The 22,358-nt window shown below is 51.8% G+C and overlaps 2 protein-coding genes across 4 annotated transcripts in view; one reads left to right on the top strand and one right to left on the bottom strand.

The window, feature by feature from the left end:
* SH3PXD2B (SH3 and PX domains 2B) overlaps positions 1 to 20,375 on the bottom strand; it is a 121,838-nt gene extending 101,463 nt beyond the window's left edge. For all 3 annotated transcript variants that reach the window (XM_070476834.1, XM_070476832.1, XM_070476833.1), the window contains exon 1: positions 20,123 to 20,375. In XM_070476834.1, coding sequence (XP_070332935.1) covers positions 20,123 to 20,197 — 75 coding nt within the window. In that variant the 5' untranslated portion in view covers positions 20,198 to 20,375. The remainder of the gene's footprint in view (positions 1 to 20,122) is intronic.
* Positions 7,786 to 8,319, top strand: LOC110122709 (ubiquitin-ribosomal protein eS31 fusion protein-like). The gene has a single exon (XM_070476405.1). It carries the CDS (start codon positions 7,816 to 7,818, stop codon positions 8,284 to 8,286), a length of 471 nt encoding a protein of 156 aa, XP_070332506.1. The 5' UTR covers positions 7,786 to 7,815; the 3' UTR covers positions 8,287 to 8,319.
* Positions 20,376 to 22,358: the final 1,983 nt, after the last annotated feature.

Below are 22,358 nucleotides of genomic sequence, written 5' to 3'. Positions count from 1 at the left end.
AACAAAAATCCTGCTCTAGATCATCCCTAATTTTATAGTTGGGGTTATGAGGTCATAGAGGGGAAGGGACTTGCCAAGGCCACACAGAAAGCAGGGAGGAGAGCTGGAACCAGATCGAGGGCCCTTTTAGGAGGTGCTGAGGATGCTGGAGCTCCCATCTGGAATGCTGTTTCTCAGGTCCGGGGAGCTCTTTTTGGATTGGGAGGAAAAACTCCATCTCTCATGCAGCACGAAAAAAAGTGAAAGCGTCAGTTGCTCAGTCCTGTCCAACTCTTCGCAACTCCATGGTCTGGAGCCCACCAGGCTCCAGGGAACTCTCCATACCTAGGGGCTATGACTTCTGCTCACAGACCACACCGTTCCTGCAGCAAGTCCTCAGCCCAGGAAAACTAAAGCTGTCCTGCACTGCAGCCAGAGCAACCTTTATTAAACACAAAACATGTGCAGCCCTGAAATGAAGCAGCAGTGTTAGTTTCAAGATCTAGATGGGTTCCTGGGAATATGACTGAGGGTGCCCAAGAGTCTATAAACCCTTGTTTAAGAAACTAACTTTGAAAGGTAACTGCGACCTTCTGGGCCACCCCAATAAAGCTCCCACACTGGTTGGGTTTCTGGGTTGGTGGTTCCTGGGAAGAGCTTGGTAATTAACAACTGGCTGGGCTCCAGGCCCACCTCACTGGCTATCTGCTGCCAGGGCTTAAGGCGGAGGACAAAGTCGCTAGGGGCAGGGAGGTGTGGGGGCTGGGGTAGGGGGAAGGAGGAGGTAGGGAGGGAGAAGAAGAGAGAAGGGTGGAGGAGAAGGGGAGAGTGGAGAGAGGGCAGGGGCAGTTGGCTAGGCTCCACCAGCTTAACTAATGGGAAACATGATTCTGCTGTTCCCCATGGTTCCCGATCTGTCAGCTCTCCCCAGATGTCTGCCCAACATCTGGCCTATGTAGGTCAGCATTCCCAACCTCTTTTTGGAATTGCAACACCCTGCTGTGTGTCTGATTTCCCAACACCCCAGAGCAGCATCACTACTAGAAGTGCTGAGAAACGTGTTATTCCTCTTTCTAAAGAAGGTACATTAAGTTTATGTTTGTCGCTCAGTCGTGTCTGACCCTTTGTGACCCCATGACTGTAGCCCACCAGGCTCCCTGCTCCATGGGATTCTCCAGGCAAGAATACAGGAGTGGGTTGCCATTTCCTTCTCCAGACATTAAGTTTAATCCTGGAGAAATGCCACTGAGTGTCATGATGCCTTTGAGACCTAGGATGTCAGAGTGAGGCAGGACCAAGCTGAGTGGTGTGTGTGTTAGTTGCTCAGTCGTGTCCAACTCTTAGTGACCTCATGGACTGCAGCCCTCCAGCTCCTTTGCCTTTGGGATGTTACCAGCATCACGTCAATCATCATGAAAGGCCTGTCAGAAGGTGGGGCCGCCCTCGGGAGGGGGAGGTAGAAACCCAGGGGAGAGCAGGGCCTTGCTGCCACGTCAAGGCCATGGAGCTGGTAAGCAGGCGACCTCAGTCTCAAGCCCAGCTCCTCCAGCCTCCTAAGTCCCCGCTCCTCCTCCAGACCCCCAAGACCAGGCCTGGCTCTCCGGGCCCCAGGCAGCGTTTTCCTGTCCCGAGTCAGCGTCAGGACTGCCAAGCTCAGGCGCCACAGCAAGGGACACACTGAGCGTGGCCGGCAGCCAAGGTTCTTTCTTTTCAATCTTTTCAATTAAGTGAATGCTTGGAAAGGGGCCCAAACACAAGTGCTTGTGGTGTTAGCGGCAGATAGAACGCCCTGGTTTAGGACTGACGACACTCCTTGCCCCTAGGACACACAGTAAATGCTCAGGTGGGTGGTGAAGCTGAGGTCTCAGACTGTACCTACGGGAAGAGGGGTGCCAAGCTGGGAGGTGGGAGACAGGTTCAGCTTCTCTCTAAAGTGCAAGTAGAACTGAGTTTCTCTTCTGCTACAAACTCTTCAGTTCATTCACTCATTCAGCAAACACAGAGCACCTGCTGTGTACCAGGCTCCCTTCCAAAGGCTGGAGATACGGCCGTGAACCAGGGAGACAGAAGTCCTGACCTTTCTGGAGCTTTCAACTCAGATAGGGAAGACAACAAAGGCATGTGGGGTCTTTAGGGGGCCTCCTCCCGCTCCCACCTGACCAGGTGCTCTCCTGCCTCTGACCCCTGCGCCTCCCATTGCCTCTGGAGGGAGCATCTTCTCTCCCTTCACCTGTACAGCAACTCCACTTCCCAGGTGTCAGCGGAGTGGTTGCCTCCTCCTGGAAGCCTTCCTGGAGACCCTCATTCTCTGGGTTCCCACTAGGGCAGCCCTCGCTGAGCACATGTTCTTCGGGGAAGTCTGTTCACATGACTTCAGCCCACTCCCCTGGGGGCCCTCAAGTCAGGCCTGTTGGGCTCACCCTTGTCTGTGCTGTGCCTGCTCCCAGGAACCGCCTGGTAGGAGACCAACAGGCGGACGGATAGGCAGGCAGGCAGAATGACAGAAAGCCAAGACAGGGCCACACAGTCATAAATCAAGGTGGCCTCATTCAAGGCTCTGAGTCTGGGGTAACAATGCTCTTGGAATGGCTGAGTGAACAGTTCAACTACCAAGCATGCTAGAAACAGAATCGGCTTTGTTACAGAGAAGAATGCAGGCATAGGGCCCAGCCCTGGGAGAGAGGTCCACACTTCACCCCACGACCTCTCTGGATGGGCGATGGAGAATACAAGAACAGCGCAGGAGCAACTCCAACTGCGGGTGGAGGCAGCATTCCACATCATCCAAGAGTCAGGGCAGCCCAAGGGGACTCTTAGGAGGTGATGGGCTCATTCTTCCTGTCTGGGGTGGTGGTTATGAGAACTTACACATGCACAAAAGCTAACAGAATGTGATAGCAAAAAAGGGAATCCTCCTGCATGAACGCATATAAATAAAAAATTAAAATGAACAACTACTCTTTAATGTCATTAAAAAAAAAAAAGGCACTGGCTTCTGGGTACCCGGGTGATTCTGGGCTTTATAGCTTAACGCTGCTGTGGGACTTCATAAGTCACTTCATAGCTCCGAGTCTCCATTTTCTTATTTGTAAAATGGACAGAACAGTTGTACCTACTTTGCAGGGTTGGCTAAGGATTCAACAGGCTAATGCAGGGCAGAATCTTGGCACACAGCCTGACTTACAGGAAGCTTCGAGTGAATCACTAATAACTCCGTCACAGAGATGGGGCCCTAGAGGCTCAGGCTGAGCCTGTCCCCTGCCCCCCTCCGGGGCTGACTCAAATCTTCCGAGATAAGCTATGTTAAAGGGAAAAGTTAGGAATGTCTCGCTGTGAAATCCAATCAACTGCCCTCCCTGAAGCCCATCTTTCCCTCACTGCTGGGGTCTCACCCAGAGGATAGGCATGACCCACCCGCAGGGCTGTGGAGGCCCAGCCCCTCTGTTCTTCTGGACGGAGACACGGAGCTGGTGGAAACTCGCTGGACTGGGTCTGCAGCATCAGCCGGGCCTCTGGCTGCCAGCTCACGGCCTTGCACACATCTGGCCAGAGCGGCACGGGGAACTTTCCAATGGCAAGCAGAGGTGTTGGCAGCCAGAGCCCAGGCTCTGCTGAAACTAACCTGAAGGCTAGCTTTCTAGGAAAGCCTCCAGGGCAAGCACTGAGGGCTCGTGGAGATCGCCCAGGTTGCCAGGCCTCAGAGGAGCCCAGGGCAATGCAGGAAGTGGAACCCAGAGATTTCAAATCAGGGCCTCTCCTACGGGGAGAACTGGGTAGCCAAGAAGAGCACCCACTGTGTGCAAGCACACAGGCAGTAGGGATAAGGCTGAGTAACGAAAAGAATCAAAGTGGCCACGTTTATTGGCGGATTGGGCATGGGGTGTGGTGACACTGGCTGACAGAAGGTCACACGGCCAGCACGTGAGAGTTAAGATCTAAACCAGGGCTGTGGGGTCTTCCCTGGTGGTCCAGTGGTTAAGATTCTGTGCTTCGGGCCCGGGTCCAATCCCTGATCGGGGAACTAAGACCCCGCGTGCTATGCGGCGTGGCCATAAAATAAACCAGGACTGTGGGACATGGTGAAAAAAAGCCCAAGATATGCGGTCACATGGGTCTTAGTGAGTGCATGCTCAGTCGTGTCCGACTCTGTGTGTCCCCGCGGACTGGAGCCCACGAGGTTCCTCTGTGCGATTCTCCAGGCAAGAATACTGGATGGGTTGCCATTTCCTACTGCAGAAGATCTTCCCAACCAAGTCTCTCTCATCTCCTGCACTGGCAGGCAGATTCTTTACCACTGCGCTACCTGGGGTCTTGGTTCACACCTCAAGGGCCCAGCACAGTGCCTGACACACAGTAGGTACTCAGCCGAGAAGACAGTAGTAGAATCCTCTCACAGGCCACAGGCCCTCTAGGGAGCACCCTAAGCCGCTGATGGAGCATGGAGGAGGAGGGCTAATTCTGTCGGTGGAGCTTGGCGAGGCTCTGAATCTGGAGGGATTCACGGGGATTCTCCAGCTGAGGACGAACACCAATGAGCACTTGTGAAATCCTCAGCACTCTGCTCTCGGGAATGGTATGGAGTGAGGCTTACCATCCACCCATTTCACAGCATGGTAAACTGAGGGCAGGTCCAAGACCACACTGCTGCTTGAGGAGGGGGCCAGAATTCAAGCCCAGGTTTGCCTGACTCCATAATGCCCCTTACAGTCCCCAACCAAAGCTACAGACGCTGCAGCAGAAACTGCAGAAGCCAACTGTCCAAACGAGAACAAGAATCATGGCATCCCACAGCAGCGTCTCAGGGAGTTTCAGCCTATAGCTGCCAGCCCCTGGGCCAGGGGGTCCAAGAGAGTGCTGGGAGCTCTCCTGCCACTCCACAGGGAGACAGGCAGCCCCGTCTCAAGACAGCAGCAAAGCAAACAGCCACAGACTCAGGCAGACAGACCTGGGTTCCAACCCTGGCTATATACTTCCTTGAGCAAGCTACTTAGGAGCCCCAGTTTCCCCATCTGGTAAATGGGGATGCTAATACAGTCAGCCCTTGGCATTTGTGAATTCAACCAAGTTCAGATTAAAAAAGAGGAAGAAAATCCAGAAAGTTCCAAAAAACAAAATTTGAATTTGCTGTTTGCTGGCAACTATTTACATAGCATTTACATTATATTTACAACTATCTACATAGCATTTACATTGTATTAGGTATTATAAGTAACCTAGAGATGATTAAAGTATTTGAGAGGATACACAAGGTTATGTGCAAACACTATGTCACTGTATATAAGGGACTCGAGAATCCATGCATTTTGGTATCCACAAGAGGCCTTGGAACCAGCCCACCATGGATACCAAGGGATGACTGGAATAGTATTACCTGTCTCTCAGGGCTGTTGTAAAGTGTAAATGGGATAATGTCGATAAGATGCTTGGTAGAGTGGTGGCCCCCGATCCCCTGCCACGCAAGTAGAGTGGGTTATGTAGGCCCAAATCAAACTAGATTATCAGGTTGAACTAAGTGAAATTGCCATTGGTTAAGTCAAACACTGGCAATTTTGTATGGTTCGACCTTGTAGCATCCCAAGGGGTTAGAGTATTCCATCTGTGTCCACTGGACTAGACTGAGAATTAGTTCCTTTCCTCTTGAGGGTTTATTATGTGTCACTTACTGGTATGACTCCTCTATTTAAAGATGAAGAAGATACTGAGGTTCTGAAAGGTTAAGTAACAAACCCTAAACTGCACAGGTAGAAAGTAACAAAGACAGGATTTACACCCAGGCCTGGCTGCCTCGGTCTGGTGGCAGGAGTCGGTCAACACGAAGCATCTGACTCTGTCTCAGTTGAAGAATGCCATCAGGGGCCATCACCCTAGAATCATGGGACTAAGAGGGTTCACTGAAAGAACGAGAACCAATTTGTTCTGGGTCAGGTCCTGGACTGCGAGGGACTCAGGGCCTAGCGGAGAGGAGACAAGTTAAGAGCAGCAGACCCAGTGTGTGAGCAACGGGACAGGCTTGGTCCACGAGGAAGCACCGCAGCTGAAGGCCCTGGCTGGGTGACAGGCAGACACAGGCCACCTAAGGCGCTCCAGGATACTCCCCAAACATCTGCCCCTCCAAGAAAGTGTCTTCACCTCCTATCCCACGGGGCCTTAGGGCACGAGGGAGAAAAGGAATAGGTGAGCGTGCAGAGGGACTGAGCCCTCACAGCCTGCGGACAGCCATCTGGCAGGGGTATCAGAAGAGGATGAGGGATTCTCACACCAGATAGAGGAGGGGGCGCTGCGTAAGTGGGGACCAAACTGCCCATCCAAGGAGCCCCTCTTCCTGCAGGAACCTGCATGTGGCTCCAAAGGTCAGGCTCTGTGGGTTCCGTGGCCAGTCCTGTACCTGTGCCCTGCCGGCCTCCTGGCCCAGCAGACCATTCCTCCTAGCCTTGATGTGAGCCCCTATGTGGACTTCCCCACCAGCTTCTGGGGCTTCATATACAAGTCTATGAGGCAGAAAAAAAGAGCAGGGGAAGCACGGTCCCGCCTTCTCTTCCCTTCAGGATGCTTTCCTGATTCTGTGGTCCTACCCTCTAGATAAACCTGGGATAATACATAAAAATATAATACAATGTGAGTGAGTGAGTGAAGTCACTCAGTCGTGTCCGACTCTTTGCGACCCCATGGACTGTAGCCCACCAGGCTCCTCCATCCATGGGATTCTCCAGGCAAGAGTACTGGAGTGGGTTGCCATTTCCTTCTCCAGGGAATCGTCCCAACCCAGGGATCAAACCTGGGTCTCCCGCATTGCAGACAGATGCTTTAACCTCTGAGCCACCAGGGAAGCCCAATGTAAAACAATGTAATTGCTCACAACCACCAATGGTCTCCAATGTGTTTCCTACGAGGCTACACTGTATTACTGTTTCCACTCAGCAGTGGTGGAAAGTAAGATCCAGTATGTGAAGTAACCTGTTCCATCCAGCTGGTAATGAAGTCTGATGGCAGAGTCTGAAGTCTTAACAAGCATGCACGTTTCTACCACCAGAGATGAAGCTTTGGGCATATTTCTTCCCAGATCCTTTTTCTATACATTAGTTTATGAAATTAAAATCACATTGTATATATGACCTTTTTCACTTGTGTTACATGGTGAGTGAGTCCCTATTTCATTAAAAATTCTTTGAGAAAAATTTTTGAAGGATCTTCAGTAGTCCATTTATTTAATCATGCCTCTGATAAGCACTGATATTATTTTCAATATCATTTTAATCACCACACTGCTAAATATCCGAATACATAAATCTTCAGGGAATATTGCTTTTAAGTCTTGGCGGGGGGGGGGGCGTCCATTTAGAGAATGTTTCACAAGGTGTGGGCATTCTAGACCACCCATGTCACATCGTCCAAGGCTGCTTATTAAAAATGCACATCATTCGTCAGGGAATGATGATGATGATAAATATAATACTAACAGGTATTCAGTGTTTTATGTCCGAGGCACTGCTCTAAACCCTTTACAGGAAATTACCCACAGTAGGTACTGTGGTACCTCATTTTACAGATGAAAAACCTGAGGCACGAAGAAGTCAAGTCACTTACGAAGGTCATACACTCAGCCAGTCACTAGCAGGGCCAGGTCAAACTGACGCCTGACTTCCAAGCCCAAACTCTGAAACTTCTACCCAGAAGTCTTTCATCTTTTTGAGTATACCTGCCATGGGGCCCCTTGGCAATCTGATGGTATCCATGGTCCCCTTCTCAAAATAACTTAGGAGGAGCGCCCGGAAAGCTCGTGGACCAGCGTGGGGCCTTCCTTTTGGATCCGCCATCTGCAGTGGAACCGCCACCAAGATGCAGATTTTCGTGAAGACCCTGACGGGGAAGACCATTACTCTCGAGGTCGAACCCTCGGATACAACAGAAAATGTAAAGGCCAAGATCCAGGATAAGGAAGGAATTCCTCCTGACCAGCAAAGACTGATCTTTGCTGGCAAGCAACTGGAAGATGGATGTACCTTGTCTGACTACAACATTCAAAAGGAGTCCACTCTTCATCTAGTGTTGAGAATTCGTGGTGGTGCTAAGAAAAGGAAGAAGAAGTCTTACACCACCCCCAAGAAGAACAAGCATAAGAGAAAGAAGGTTAAATTGGCTGTTCTGAAATACTATAAGGTGGATGAGAATGGCAAAATCAGTCGCCTTCGCCGGGAGTGTCCCTCAGATGAATGTGGTGCTGGAGTTTTTATGGCCAGTCACTTCGACAGACATTACTGTGGCAAATGTTGTCTGACCTATTGTTTCAACAAACCAGAAGACAAGTAATTGTATATTGGCTAATAAAGATATGAGCTAACATTTAAAAATGAATAAAGATGTAACATCCAAATGAAACTAATACTGAATAAAAATGTTTCAAAAGATAATGAATAGACACACGCTTTATTAATGCAATAAGTAACAAAATCCAGCAGTAGGTCAAAGAGCATCGTGATTCTGAAGCAGTGGTTAAGTGTAAATGATCTACTGGGATCCATGCAACAACTGTAAAGTGAGGTGAAAATACCTGTGAATTTCCACCTGTGACAAAGTCACAGGCATTAGTAAATATCCAAGGGTCGCTGTCTTCATAAAGGAAGGCAATGCTAAATTGCTATTGGAGGTTATTGATGATAAAGATGTACTCCTCCCACTTCAAAATTCAAGGACGCTCCAAATTCTACCCATATTAAGAACTCTGCTAGTTGGCTCTCCTTGTCTTGGAACACCCATCTTCTGTGGACCCCAGCTCAGAATGCCACCTCTCTGTCCTAGCAGGGCATGGGCAAGCCAGGCTTCAGACCCTTGCCCTGTCCCCACGGCCCTACAGCAGGCCCCACCACAGCCCTTACACCGTAGTGACACATTCTAAACAGATGGTGACCTCGGTGAGGACAAAGGCTGCCTGGTCATTGCAGCCTCTCTTTGGCGTGGGGCCAGGCCTGGCCCAGGGCAGACAATAAACCACATCTGTGCAACTGACTGGCAGCCAAGGATGGCCCAACGCCACCGGCTGCTGATTCACACCCTGGCCGGGAAGGAGGAAACGGTGACGCCACCGTGTGGGTTTCTGGCTTTCTTTGTCAGTGGAGCAGGCAAGGGGGTCCCTGCAATTCTGCCTAATTAAGCAGAACAGAAAATCCTATCCTTAGGTACTTTAAAGGCAAATCTGAGGGGTGGAGGTGGTGGCGAGTTGACGGTTCCATTCTTTACATTCAGTGACAGGCAGCAGAGCCAAGTGTGACTCTGGGCAAAGGACTTCATCTAAGTCTCAGTTCCCATATTTGTGAAATGGGCTAGTGACAGTGCCTGTGCAGCAGACATCTATTGTTTCCGCCTATTCAGGAACCATGTCCCACTTCTTCCAGTGACACAGCACCCCAAGTCCCCTATAACAACTACTGGCGATTTCACTGGGACTGTCTATCACAGTTCCTCGCCCTTGCCTAACCAAAGGAGGGTCAGGCGATCCGGCTCAGCCAATCAGTTTCTCTCTGCCTGGAGCTGGATTCAGGAGGGGCCACAGGGCTGAGGGGTGGAGCAGGTGCCTGCTCCTGCTGATGCTCCGATGCCCGCTGGCAGTTTCAACTCCCTGGATGGCTCCAGCTGGCCAGGTCCTTTCTGTGACTGCGGGCTAAGCCAGTTCTGCCAGAGCCATTTATCCAATATATTTCCTCTGGCTTAAGTTAGCTAGGTTCATTTCTGTCACTTGCTACCCAAGAATCCTGAGTAATACTCCTTAAGTCACAGAACTGCTGCTCAGATTCTATGACATAAAGCATGAAAAGCTTTTAAGCATATAATAAGCACTCGAGTAAATGAAAGCTGTTCAATGGTAATAACAATAAATGATCATTAAGTCTTGAGAACCAAACAAATCCAGAGTTGTTTAATCCCTCCCAAATTTCAGAATTCATGGTGGTGGTGGTAGTGGTTTAGTGGCTAAGTCATGTCCAACTTGTGACCCCATGGACTGTAGCCTGCCAGGCTCCTCTGTCCAGGGGATTCTCCAGGCAAGAATACTGGAGTGGGTTGCACTGCCGTCTCCAGAGGACGTTCCCGACCCAAGGATCAAACCTCTGTCATGTCTGCTGCTGGCTTTCACAGGCCCCTCTAATGTTTCCCACCCCTCCCTCCTCCTCTAACTGCACCTTTACTGTCTGCACAGTCCGCCTGTGGACAGCCTAGCCTCCCGGGTGTGTTCTGTGTCTGCCCCTTCCATCCTCCTGTGAAACGAGCGTCCCCACCCATCAGGCCGGGGGAGTGTCCCTGAGTCCCGGCCCCTCCTGACTTCTCCAGCAGCTTTCATTTGGGACATCTCTGATTCTGAGCACTGGCTGTGTGTGTGCTGGGGGGAGGGGGCAGTGAGAGGAGGGGGCATGGCCTTCTTGAAGGTAGAGTCTATGTTAATTTATTTGGGCTGTGCCACGTGGCTTGTGGGAATTTAGTTCCCCAACCAGGGATTGAACTCAGGCCCCCGGCAGCAATAGGGTGGAGCCGTAACCATTGGACTGTCAGGGAGTCCCCTTTGCTCTTATTCTTTTGTGGTTTTTGGCTCAGTCAGAAGCCCCCAGGCCCTCGGGGACCCCAGCCACCCATCAAGCTCCAGCTCCATCACTCCAGCCTCTCCTGCTTTTCTCAGACACGTCAGATGCCAGGGCTGCAGCTTCCTGGTCCTGCTCTCTGCCCGAAGCCCCTTACCCTTCTCCACTCGGCAGCGTCACTCCTGCGTCGTGTGAGCGGCCTTGGGTGCTGTGCTGCCTTCAAGCCCAGCATCCCGGAGCCCAAGGGCACAGGCCCCTGCTCATTCCCCAGTGCCAGACTGGTCCTAAAATGCCATCTCTCTCTCTCAGGGCACTCACCTCCTTGAGGTCTGGATCCCCGCTTTGCACATCTGGGTATCATCTCCCTGCTCAAAAGTGCCTGGACCCTGAAGGGGTTTACCTGTGTTCAGTGACTTCTTAAGAACTGTCAGTATCACAAAGTATGAACATTTCTTGAGTTGTCTTACTGAAAGTGGTAGTTTTAGCAGTCTCGCCAGATCAAGCAGAAGATGCCCAGGGAAATCTGAATTTCAAATAAATGAATGACTTTTTAGTATAAGTATGTCCCAAATATTGCATTTTTATCTGAACTTCAAATTTCCCCGGGCATCCTGTGTTTTCTTTGGTAAATTTGGCAGCCCTAAGCTCTGGGACAGCCGGAGTGAGGCCTGCAAAAGCTGGCAGGAGAGCTCAGCCTCCCCACCCGCTAAGCACACACACACACACACACAGCAGATGCACCTCTAGGCCCCTGTCCCTTCGCTACAAGAAAAAGGTCCCAGGCTTGGGTTCATCTCCTGTCTGCAGGTCTGCACCTGGGCCAGTAAAGATAGGGAGGGAACACCTGTAGTTTGGAAAATGGGGCAAAAGGAGGATGCTTCCTGCAAAGCTCGGGCCTGCGGGCTCTCGGTGGAGTCCCTGGGGAGCTGCACCAACGCCCCCCCCCCCCCAGGCTGACTGGTGGGAGACCCCAGGCCTCCCGTCTCCCCATCAGCCAGCCCCCACGAAGCAGCAGAGGGCAGGGATGCCAGCTCCACCCTGGTCTGGGTGACCCCACTGACAAGGGCTCTGTGAGAGGGGCCCCAGGGCCCCGGTTTCTGGGCACGACCCCGGGCCAGGAAGCACCAAGGAACAGCCGCCCCAGCAGCACCCTTAGGCACTCTGCACAAAAGCTCATTTCACTTCCCCACCAAAGCCGCCCATTTCCCAGAGGAGAAGGCTCAGGTCCCAGGGTGAGTGAACAGAACCAGCCCCGAGCCCAGTCTTGGCGCAGACGCCACGCGCGCCCTTTTGACCACACGGCCTCCTGAAGAGGCCTCCTCGCCGGGGCCAGGCGCTCACGCCTCACGATGGGCACCCACCAGGCTGACAGAGGCTCAGCTGGCAGCCGCCTGTCTCGTAGCGGCAGTGACCTGCAGCTGACCCCGGCCTCCCAGGGGAAGGAGAAAACTGAGTCACACCACTAAGGAAGACCTTTCGCCTTCCCAGAGCTCTCTCTTCAAGGAAAAAAGCATGCACGACTTGCAACAGGATATGAGTGTCCATGCATGGAATAGTCCGCTAGGTCTTTTTGGTGGTGTGATGAGTCTGCTGTGTGTTGAGACTTGTGCACCTCCAGTTGGGTGACAAGCCAATGGACGATCCGTCCAGGGGAGCGGGGTGTGGGTGTGCACACCTCTAAACCTGAATGACCTTCCTGGTGCCCCTATGACGTTATAATGCAGACCCTAGAACTCCAGCCTGTAAGTCTTTCCAACCCATTCTGATATAAGCGCTACGGATATAAGAGGCCCTGAGGAGGTGCACCAGGTCCCCCCAACTGGCCGACTGGTGGGAGACCCCAGGCCCTTCGGTAGGGAGAGAGCCTGGCCCCCGAGCAAGGAGCATTTCACCCACAAAAGCATCTGCTCTGGACTTTCTTCCCTCTTGGAACTGTGAACTCATCTCTTGCCACTTCTTGGGCTCAAGGACTGGAAAGCCACATGCAGAGCCCCGACTCTGCGGCACGAGTTGGGGAGAGTCTTGGAGGCTAGAGTCTGTCTGGAGAGTACAGGCTCTCAGAGGAGCTGGAGATTCTGCGGCTTCAGGACAGGACAGCGGGGCGGGGGTGCGGGAACCTGGCTGGAGCCGCTGTGGCCTGGCACTGCTGCTCTTTTAAAAGGAGCATTTGCTGTTTTTTAATTTTTAACTAAAAATAGGAATATGGGTTCTCTGCAGAACATTTGGAAAACAGAAATGCACAGATGAGCAAAAAGAAAGTGACATATATTTCATCAGCTACACTTCTGTGCTTTCACCGACACATATTTTCAGCTTTCATTTGTAACCAGGTGGGAGTCAGTCTGAGCACGTGGTTTTGCCACCTGCTTTTACTATTTTACATTCCCGTGACAGAAGATGGAACACATTCTTGCCATCTTGATGGTATTCTAGCTCTTTGCAGTCGTGGTCATGGTGTATTTTATCTTATTCTCTACTGATATGTGTTTAAGTGGTTTCCAACTTTTACTATTATAAATGATACTAAATTTGTACATTCCTAATATAGCTCATAGCTATTAAGCCCTTACTGTGTGCCAGGACCATTTAGTCCTCACATCAGCCCAATGAAATTGGAGCTACCATTATTATTCCCACTTTACAGATGAGGAAACAGAGATGAGGTGCAGAAAAGGTAAGTAATTTGTCTGAAGTCACACTGTCCACAGGTGGCAGGGCTGGGATTTGAACCCAAGCCATTTGGTGCACTTTCTTTGCTTACCAGAAGCAAGGAATGGCACTGATTCAAAGTCTGAACTAAAGTGACATTTAAGTAAATATGAAGATATGATAGTCTCACCCCCTTGGATTGTCAGACAAGTGTAGGAGTCTGGAGTATAAGACTGGCAGGCTGAGGATGACCTGGCAGGTGGGGTGAGGGGCCTGGCTCCTTGCAACCATGGACCAGAGCGAACAGGATGGCACGGCATGGCTGACAAGGTCAACGGCCATTGAAACCAACCAACCAACCAACCAACCTACCCGAGGGGCCTTAACGTCTGCTGAGGGTACTAACTCTGTGGACACAGACAGGGAGCAGAACCCACCTACACGGAAGGCAGGTGGGCTCTGCCTTGCTCGTGGGCCTCTCCCAGGGCAGCAAGCATCCTGCCTGGGGCAGCACCTTGCCTAGAGAAAACACTTGGCAGGCCCCCAGGGCAGCAGGCAGGAGACAGGCAGAGAGGTGGGTCATGGCAATTACTACCATTAACATTAGTTTTCACACCTAATACTAGGTGTGATGGCCAATGATTGGGTGCCTTTTCTACAGGAGGCATCAGGCTCAGCAGTATGTGAGGAGTACCATGTCCCTGGAGGTAAGCAATATTACTGCTCCTATTTTACAGGCCCCCGGGGAGCCGCTGTGCAAGGTCACCCAGGTTAGGGGCTCGTGAAGAGAGCTCAGAGCCAGGTCCTTCCTTCATGAAGCAATGGTGCATCCATAAGACACTAGGAGGTGGCATTCATGCCTCAGCAGGAGGGAAGGAGAACGGATCGAGTGCATGCATTATCTAAACAAGCACACAATCATCCTAGAGGGGTGACACTGTCCTCATTTTACAGATACAGAAACTAAGGCTTGGGGTTGAGTCAGTCACCCGAGACCATGCAGAATTTGAAGGCAGAAATGTTTGTCTCTGACGCCCAAGTTCTTTTCACTCAAGTTGTTGGCCCGCCCTGCATGTTTCTGCAAAATGGGGTGCCAGGATGTCTGGGGGGAGGGGCGGGGGAGGCTGGAAAACAGAATGTACCTAATTTGGGCAGCAGATTCACAGTCCATTCCAGACCACTGAGCCTGCCAGCCAGTGGCCTCCCATAGACTGAAACAAGAATGCTGATGATGCCTCATATGGGCATGATCCATCCTGCGAAAGTCAGCTGCTCAGAGGAGAGACCCTCAGCTCTTCCAGCCTGGCAAGTGAGGAGGGAGGTCTCAAAGCCAGGAGCACAGGGTCTGCCAACCCGTCACTCCAGGGGCACAATCAACCCAGAGCTTTTCTGGGGTGAGAATGACTAAGGGCTGGCAGCAGCCTGTGCTTCGTCAACCCAGGCTAGGCAGACAATGAGATGAGGAAAGGCCAGGATGCAGAAGCTGACGCCTAGAGGCTTAAATGATCCACCCAAGGTCACTGGGTTCAGGGGTGGGAATCACAGGGCTGCTTGAGTGCATATACGTCAATCTCCACCCTGCCAGGCTTTGCTGCGGGACCTCAGGTATGTGCCTGTAGCACTCTGAACCTCTGGTCTCAAGGGGAAAACAGGAACACTAATGTAACTATCTGAAAGACCAGGATCCCAAGTGTATAAATAAATCCTATAAGTTAATAGAAAACCAATAACTCAATATACTAAAAAGGGGACAAAAGATAAAACAAGCAATTAATTCACAGAAGAGGAAACTCAAAAGGCTGAGAAAGGTGTGAAAAGATGCTTAACTTTACTAGCGAGCAGGGAAACGCAAACAAACACCGCCATGAGATACTCTTCTGTACCCACTAAAAAGTCAAAGCTATGGTTTTTCCAGTAGTGATGTAGCGGATGTGAGAGTTGGACTATAAAGGCTGAGCCCCAAACTGATGTTTTTGAATCATGGTGCTGGAGAAGACTCTTGAGAGTCCCTTGGATGGTAAGGAGATCAAACCAGTCAATCCTAAAGGAAATCAACCCTGAATATTCATTGGAAGGACTGATGATGCTGAAGCTGAAACTCCAATACTTTGGCCACCTGATTCCAAAAGCTGACTCACTGAAAAAGATCCTGATGTTGGGAAAGATTGAGGGCAGGAGGAAAAGCGGGCAGCAGAGGGTAAGATGATTAGATAGCATCACCGACTCAATGGACATGAACCTGGGCAAACTCCAGGGGATAGTGAAGGACACAGAACCCTGGCATGCTGCAGTCCACGGGGTCACAAAGGTCGAACACGACTCAGCAACTAAACAACAACAAAAAGTCTGACAATTCAGAGTGGCAGCAAGGATGCAGAGCAGAGTGACGCGCAGACACGGCTCCCAGGGACATGGAGTGCACACGAGAAAATGCACGAAGCCCAGGACCCAGAAGCCAGGTCTGAGCCGGGGTCTGACCAACTGAGCTGTGTGCACAAAGCCGCTGAAAGCTAGCATTCTGAGAGTCTCCCCCAGGAGCACGAACCAGCACAGACACATTCATAAATAGAATACGAAGCAGCAGTTGAAGTGAACTGGAGCTCCATATACCAACATAGATCTCAAAAGTATGTTTTTGTACAGTTTCAAAACTTTCCATGTAAGATCCTGGGGAGTGTTGAAAAGGTAAGAACATTAAAAGGTACATGGGGCCTCGGTGGCAAGGGGAGTGATTGCCATAGGGCACAAGGGATCTTTCTGGGGGTGATGGAGACGTGATAAGGCTGGGTTGAGATGATGGCTGCACAGCTCTATACATTTCTTTAAAAAATAAGCCAACCGTATACTTACAATGGTTGAATTTACGGTATGTAAATCATACCTCAATAAAGCTAGTGAATTAAAAAAATGTCTGTTGGTTATTTTTAAAACATGCATGGGAATGACAAGCACCAAATGTAGGATACTGAATTTTGTTTTGTAGGGGAGCTTGTTGGGATGATAGTGCAGGGGGCTTTGCAGCTACAATATTTTATTTCTTAAAAAATAAAAATGACTTGAATACGGCAAAATGTAAAGATCTGACAGCTGGATGGGAGAGAGATATTTAACTTATTCTATGTATCTGTATATTTAAAATTATGTATTAGTATAATGCAAAACTACTTATTTAAAAGGACCACTGTGATGACTAAATATGTACACAGATAGCTCATCTACTGCCTGGCTCACAACAACAGATTAAATTTCAGCTGTGAAGATTATTGCTTCTATAACTATTCCTAGCATCTTGTTCTTCTTAACACCTAAAGATCTCAAGACAGAGCAAGCCAGTGTCTCCTGGACCCTGCTAACAAGAGACTTTTTTCTAACCCCAAGGCTTCTGTACATCCCTCTCCAGTGCCGGGACTGGGGCAATTCAAATAAAACCTGCAAAACCTACAGGGAGCACATCCTTCTCCCCCCAGCTGGAAGATAACCTAGCTGGGAGGGTCTCCAGGGTGTCACGTGAAAGCCCCCTTTTCATTCATTCAGAAAGCCTGGATAGAGGCCAGCAGAGAAAGGCCCAGAGCCAGAGGGCAGTGGCTCCAGGGAAGTCCTCTCCAAATGATAATACTGTTGATACCATTATCAACAATGATCCCTACTCACCCACTGGGATCTCAGGGGCCCTGGGAACTTCTGTCCCTGAATTCTCCAAATGTGGCCTACGACTCTGCCCTTGGGCCCAGTGATGATGTCTCTGCCCACAAGGTGAAGGTGGCTGGGACCAGGCCTGGTAAAGATACAACCTTGATCATAGAGAAGATGCCATTTCAGGTGGAACAAGCAGCCTAGTCCTGGCGGGCAGCCCTAACCTTCAGGTGCAGTTGGAGATCTACAGCACCTATGAGTTTTTCTCTTTCAGGCAACGGAGCTATGAGCAGTGGAGATCAAAGCAGCTGCAAATGGGGAGCAGCAGGTGGTGGGGAACCCTCCGTAACTGACTTGTATATTCTCATGGAGTGGTTGGGGCAGGGGGTTAAAGGTTGGGGGACACGTGTGGGGACATTTCTGATTGTTATAATTAGGGAGGGGGATGCTACGGGCAACTAGGGGGTAGAAATTAGAGATGCTGCTGAACATCCTACAATACACAAGACCAGCCCCCAACAACAAAGAATGATCTGGCCCCAAATATCGACAGTGCAAAGGTTCAGAAACTCTGCTCTAGAGGAAAGCAGTATCTACAATTTGCAGACACAGATGGTGGGCCTCAGAGAGGCGCACAGAGGTAAACCAGCTCAAGGTCACACAGCCCAAAGCGGCGGAGCCCACAGCTATCCCACTCCTCTGCCCACGGTCTCTCTCCAGAGAGGCTGGGCCAACTTCAGATGAGAGGGTACTAGTGGGGAAAACGTTCAGGTTCAGCCAACAGCTACTTCCACCCCAGTTCTTCCAGAGGGACGGAGGCAGGTATATGACCTGGGAACATGAGTGGGATCACTGGCAGTTTCTGGTGGGTTTCTTGCCATCAAGGCACTTAATTTTCTCTGTTCCCGTGGATGACTCAGGCTTCCGTTCAACCTGCTGCCCCTCTTCATCTGATGAACCCAAAAGCCTGGCTGGGAGGGAGGGGGCCCTTTTGAATTGCAAGAGTGACTAAACCCACATGCAGAAAAACAAATTCTCGGTGAAACCCTCCTCACATGATGTCGGCACGTTCCCAGCCAGAGTGACATGGATACCATGGAGCAGGGAGGCGGGTGGCTAGCAGTTATGGAATGTCAGCCTTGCCAGTCATAAAGTCTCTCCCCTAAGAAGTGGGCACCATTACCCCCATTTCATAGATGAGGAAACCAAGGTCACACAGCTAGCAAGTTGTGATGCCAAGATTTAACCCGAAATCCATGTTAGTATGTAGAGATTTATCTGAAGGGGCCCCCAAAAAGTGGTTGTAGGCTTAGAAAGATGACCTTCAGAGCTGCACAACCTCCAAAAAACTGGCAGGGAGGGATCTAAGCAGAGAATGAAAAGCCTCAGAGTGATCACAAATGATGGCAGATTTCCTAGTGTTTGAGGGGAATCTGCTTAGGGAAACTATGGGGCATGAAATCTGCAAAATGGTGTGGCCTGGTAGAAGACACTTCCAGGTGCTGAATAGACTTGGGTTTACATTCCTGCTCTGGCCCTGGTTGTGACCTCAGGCATAGGCCCTCACCTTTCTGAGCCTTAGTTTTCTCATCCGTCAAGTCGGCTTAATTAAGAACCTGCACCTGATGTGATAGGAGAGAACAGGAGAGTGGACAATGATGCCCAGTTCTTGGTGGCTGTATGTATTCTGGTGTTCCAGGCTCACGGATCTGGGGGAAGGCAGCATGGGGACTTTCAGACTTCCTCCTGTTGCCAAATTGGTAAAAACTGTCTTTATACCAAAGAGGCAACACAGTTACACAGTCAACAAGCTCAAACAAGAAACCAAGACTTGGCAGCATTTGAAACAGTTAAAAAAAAAAAAAAGGAATTAAAAAAAAGACAATTTAACCTAGCTTTGGAATCAAGGGAAACTTCACTCTATTTAAAGATGCCACAGGTCCAGGAAATAGCTTCCCACCGCCTGGCTAAGGCTTGAATAACTGGCTGCCCAGCCAATAACAATACAGGCTCACACAGCACACCCTTTCTCATAGGGAGTGCAGAGTGGATTCTAGGCTATCTCCTTTCAGAATTGTGTAGACTATCCGTGGAGGGCATGTAGATCTGTCTTAAAAGAAGGAGCCTCTTAAGAAAAGAGACCCAAAGAGGACTTGCAGAGATATCAAGGAGCTGAATTTAGCCAGCCAACGCCCCTTGCTCTTTATTGTTCTACACTTCTTTGTTAGGATTTTTTTTCCCTCCCTCTTGCTCTTTTTTCCCTTCCTGGTTAACTTCTCTGCAGCTAGGCGCTGCCACTGCCCCCTTCTCACCACCAGAGACACCACAGCCCCCTTCCCTCCTGCAGAGAGGCCTCCCCAGGGCCTCACCGGGGCCCAACACCCCCCAGCCCCACTAGCCCCCTAACTAGAACCTCTGAGGCCCTCCGAGGGCCCTCTGAACCCACAGATTGAGCTCCTAGGCTGGTGAGGGAACCCATTCCCATCTGGGGCGGGGGGGTCACCGTCTACCCCAGGCACATCTTCCAGAAGCAGGGAAAAACCAAACCCAGCTCAGCCTTGTTCCAGAACCCAATGCCTCCCAGAGTCTCAGCCTTCCCATCTGCAAAATGAGGCCACTGGCCCATTTTCTCAAGTCCTCGCCAGCTCTAAACAAGTTCTCATTTTGTCAGGGAGATACCAGGAAAAAACTTTCATACATTTTTAAACAGAAGTTATTGGAGAGAAGGGACCAAAAAAAAAAAAAACAAAACAAAAAAACGTTTTCATGGTGCAGGCACTGAAAGGATCCATCCTCAGAGATTTCAGGCTGCCTCTTCCAGAAGGACGGGGCCAACCTGGCGATCCCCGGCGGGGCTACCTGTGGCTGGGCACTGCGGGTGTGAGCGCCTCCGGACAAGGAGGGACAGGGCGGGCGGCCTGAGAACAGGCGCCTCTCTCTCAGCCCTCGTTCCCTACACCGGCTGGGGCCAGACTTTTCCACGGATGGGAAGGAAGGGACTGGGGGTGGGGGGGTAGACAAGAGCAAGAGAGAAAGGGGGAGACGGCACGCTAAGAGGCGACGAGGGGCGATGCCCGAGGACAGGGTGGAGGAGCTGAACAGAGCGAAAGGGAGGAGGGGGAGGGGGAGAGGGAGGAGCCGGGAGAGACCCGGGCCGCGCAGCAGCAGGGCGGCGGGGGAGCGCAGGGGCGGTGGGGGAGAAAGAGCAGGAGGCAGAAGTTTTCCGAGCCGGGGGGCTCCCGGCCGCCCCCGACGGGGCCCGGGCTCGAGGGGGCGTGGGGCCGCGCGGCACTCACATAATGCTTGTTGGGCACCCGCCGCTTCTGCACGTCCAGCACCTTCACCTCCACGATGCTGCGCCGCGGCGGCATGGCCGCTCCTCCGCGGGGCCGGGGTCGGGCGCGGGGGATGCAGGGGCGCGCCGCCGCGGGCCGGGAACCAGGGGCCGGGCGTGATCGTGAGCCCTGGCCGAGCGCGAGCTGCCGCCGCCGCCGCCGCCCTTCGCTCCGCGCGCCCTCCGGCCGGGCCACAGCCGCCGCCGCCGCCCGCCCCCGGCCCGCCCCCGGCCCGCCCCCGGCCCGCCGCCGGCCCGCCCCGCTTAAAGGGCCCGGCCCCCCGCTCCCGCCCCCCGCGCGGACCCGGCTGGCCGACGTCCGGCCGCCGCGGGGCCTTTGTCCCGGCGCTGCGCCCCCGCGGTCGGGGGAGGGGACGGGCGCGCGTCCGCCCTGCGATCATGATTGACTGGTGGCTTCGTTCCCTCCCTCAACCTTTGCGGTAGCCGCGGTCTGGCGCCTGATTTGAGGGCCGGACTCTGCTGCTATTCGACTCTGTGACCTTGGGCAAGGGGCTTAACCTCTCTGGGCTCGATTTCTTCATCTATAAAATGGGCCTAGTACTGCTGCCTTCTAAGCGGGGCTGTCTTCAGGATTAAGCGCATGTCAGTGGCACTATAAATATTGGCAATTGTCAACTCAGCCCAAAGCCATGGGTATTGAGGGAGGAGCCAGAAAAGAGCCCCACACCCCCAACATACAAGTGTGGTATAAGGACAGTAACAGCAGCAAAACCGGGCAAGAGGGTGGTGAATGAGGGAGGCGCAGTGGGTGCCTGTTAACAAGGACACTGATTCCCGAATTTGGAGCACTTACTCCATGCCTGGCCCAGTGCCTCCTGTTTTGTAAAAAATAACTTCTCTTTGAATTCTCAGGCCGACTGTTGGGGAAGAAGGTGGTTGACTCATATTACAGGGGAGGTGGGCTTCCCAGGTGTACTAGTGGACTCGGGTTCCATCCCTGAGTCGGGAAGATCCCCTGGAGGAGGAAATGGCAACCCACTCCAGTATTCTTGCCTGGAGAAGCCCATGAACAGAGGAGCCTGGGGGTGCTACAGTCCACAGGATTGCAGAGTCTGACAGGACTGAGAGACTTAGCACTTAGGCTCCGAGAAGGCAAATGAGAGCAACCTCTGGAGTCTCAGAGCTGAGGGAGAGAGCCTGTCACTGGGCAGCCCTAGGCACGGTTCACAGGTTGAAGCTGAAGGTGCCTGGGGCTGCTCCACATTTCTTTATCCAGTGCCTCCCAGGCCTGGCTCCACTGAGTCATTTTCAGGAGATGTTGACTGAACAGACTGTCTGAATGAGCGTACACACAGTGCAAGGATAGGAGGTTCAGGCTCCTGGCCAATGTTCTCATATAGTGAGTAGTAAGCAGGTCCAAAAAACCACACAGCTCCCTTCCAGGCCTGTGAGAGCCCAGGGCTCCTTACCACCCTGGGTCCAAGGTCAGCTTTTGGAAGTGGGTGGAGGTCATCAGAGGGATGCTTCTCAGCAGCCCTGGCCAGGCCCCTAGAGATTTCAGTACAGATTCCCTTTAGCTCTGTGCCTCTTAAGTTTCTTGCCAGGTTTTACCACCCCTCTCTGGCCCTGGAGGCTGACTGGTATGGATTTCACTGATGGGTTCCCTGTCCTTTGGCTTCGTGTTGGGCTGGGTGAATAGGGGGCAAGAGACTGAGGGCAGGAGGAGAGAGGGGTATGGGCATTCACTTCCCAAACTTTCTTCCTGCTGGGTTGTCCTTATCCAAAGCCACCTTCCCCTACCGGCTCTCTCAGCGTTCCCTCCACGGGTGGTGACAGTCCTGCCTATACTGCACCCTTCTCCTTTGACTCTCCAAGCCCTGCCCACAACTTTGTAAATAGACTCTTCAATAAACTTTCCTCTGTAACCCAGTTTGTGGGTGACATTTATTTTGTGGGACCCTCATTGATGTAACTCGTGTAAGGCACCTTCTTCTGAATCATAATTACAAGTCAAAGGACATGGAAATGTCCAGTGGCTTGAAGGCTTGGCTTTTTGGTGCCTTTTGCCTCATCGTGTGCATGAGCCAAGCCTTCCTAATAAGGCAGAACAGTGGCGGGCAGACGCTAGAGGAAGCCTGTGAATCAGCCTGCTTCCTCGGTTTTCCCAGAAAGGCAATGAGACCTGTCCTCAGTCACACCCTTTGCAGTGGAGCCGGCCTCCCTGAGTGTGCTCCCCT

This window comes from Odocoileus virginianus, chromosome 14 (genome assembly GCF_023699985.2).
Source record: "Odocoileus virginianus isolate 20LAN1187 ecotype Illinois chromosome 14, Ovbor_1.2, whole genome shotgun sequence".
NCBI lineage: Eukaryota > Metazoa > Chordata > Mammalia > Artiodactyla > Cervidae > Odocoileus > Odocoileus virginianus.
This window is presented reverse-complemented; position numbering and strand designations above follow the sequence as displayed.

What these genes read in the sequence shown, in the direction of transcription:
- LOC110122709 (XM_070476405.1), top strand. Translation starts at nt 7,816, where the DNA reads ATGCAGATTTTCGTGAAGACCCTGACGGGGAAGACCATTACTCTCGAG.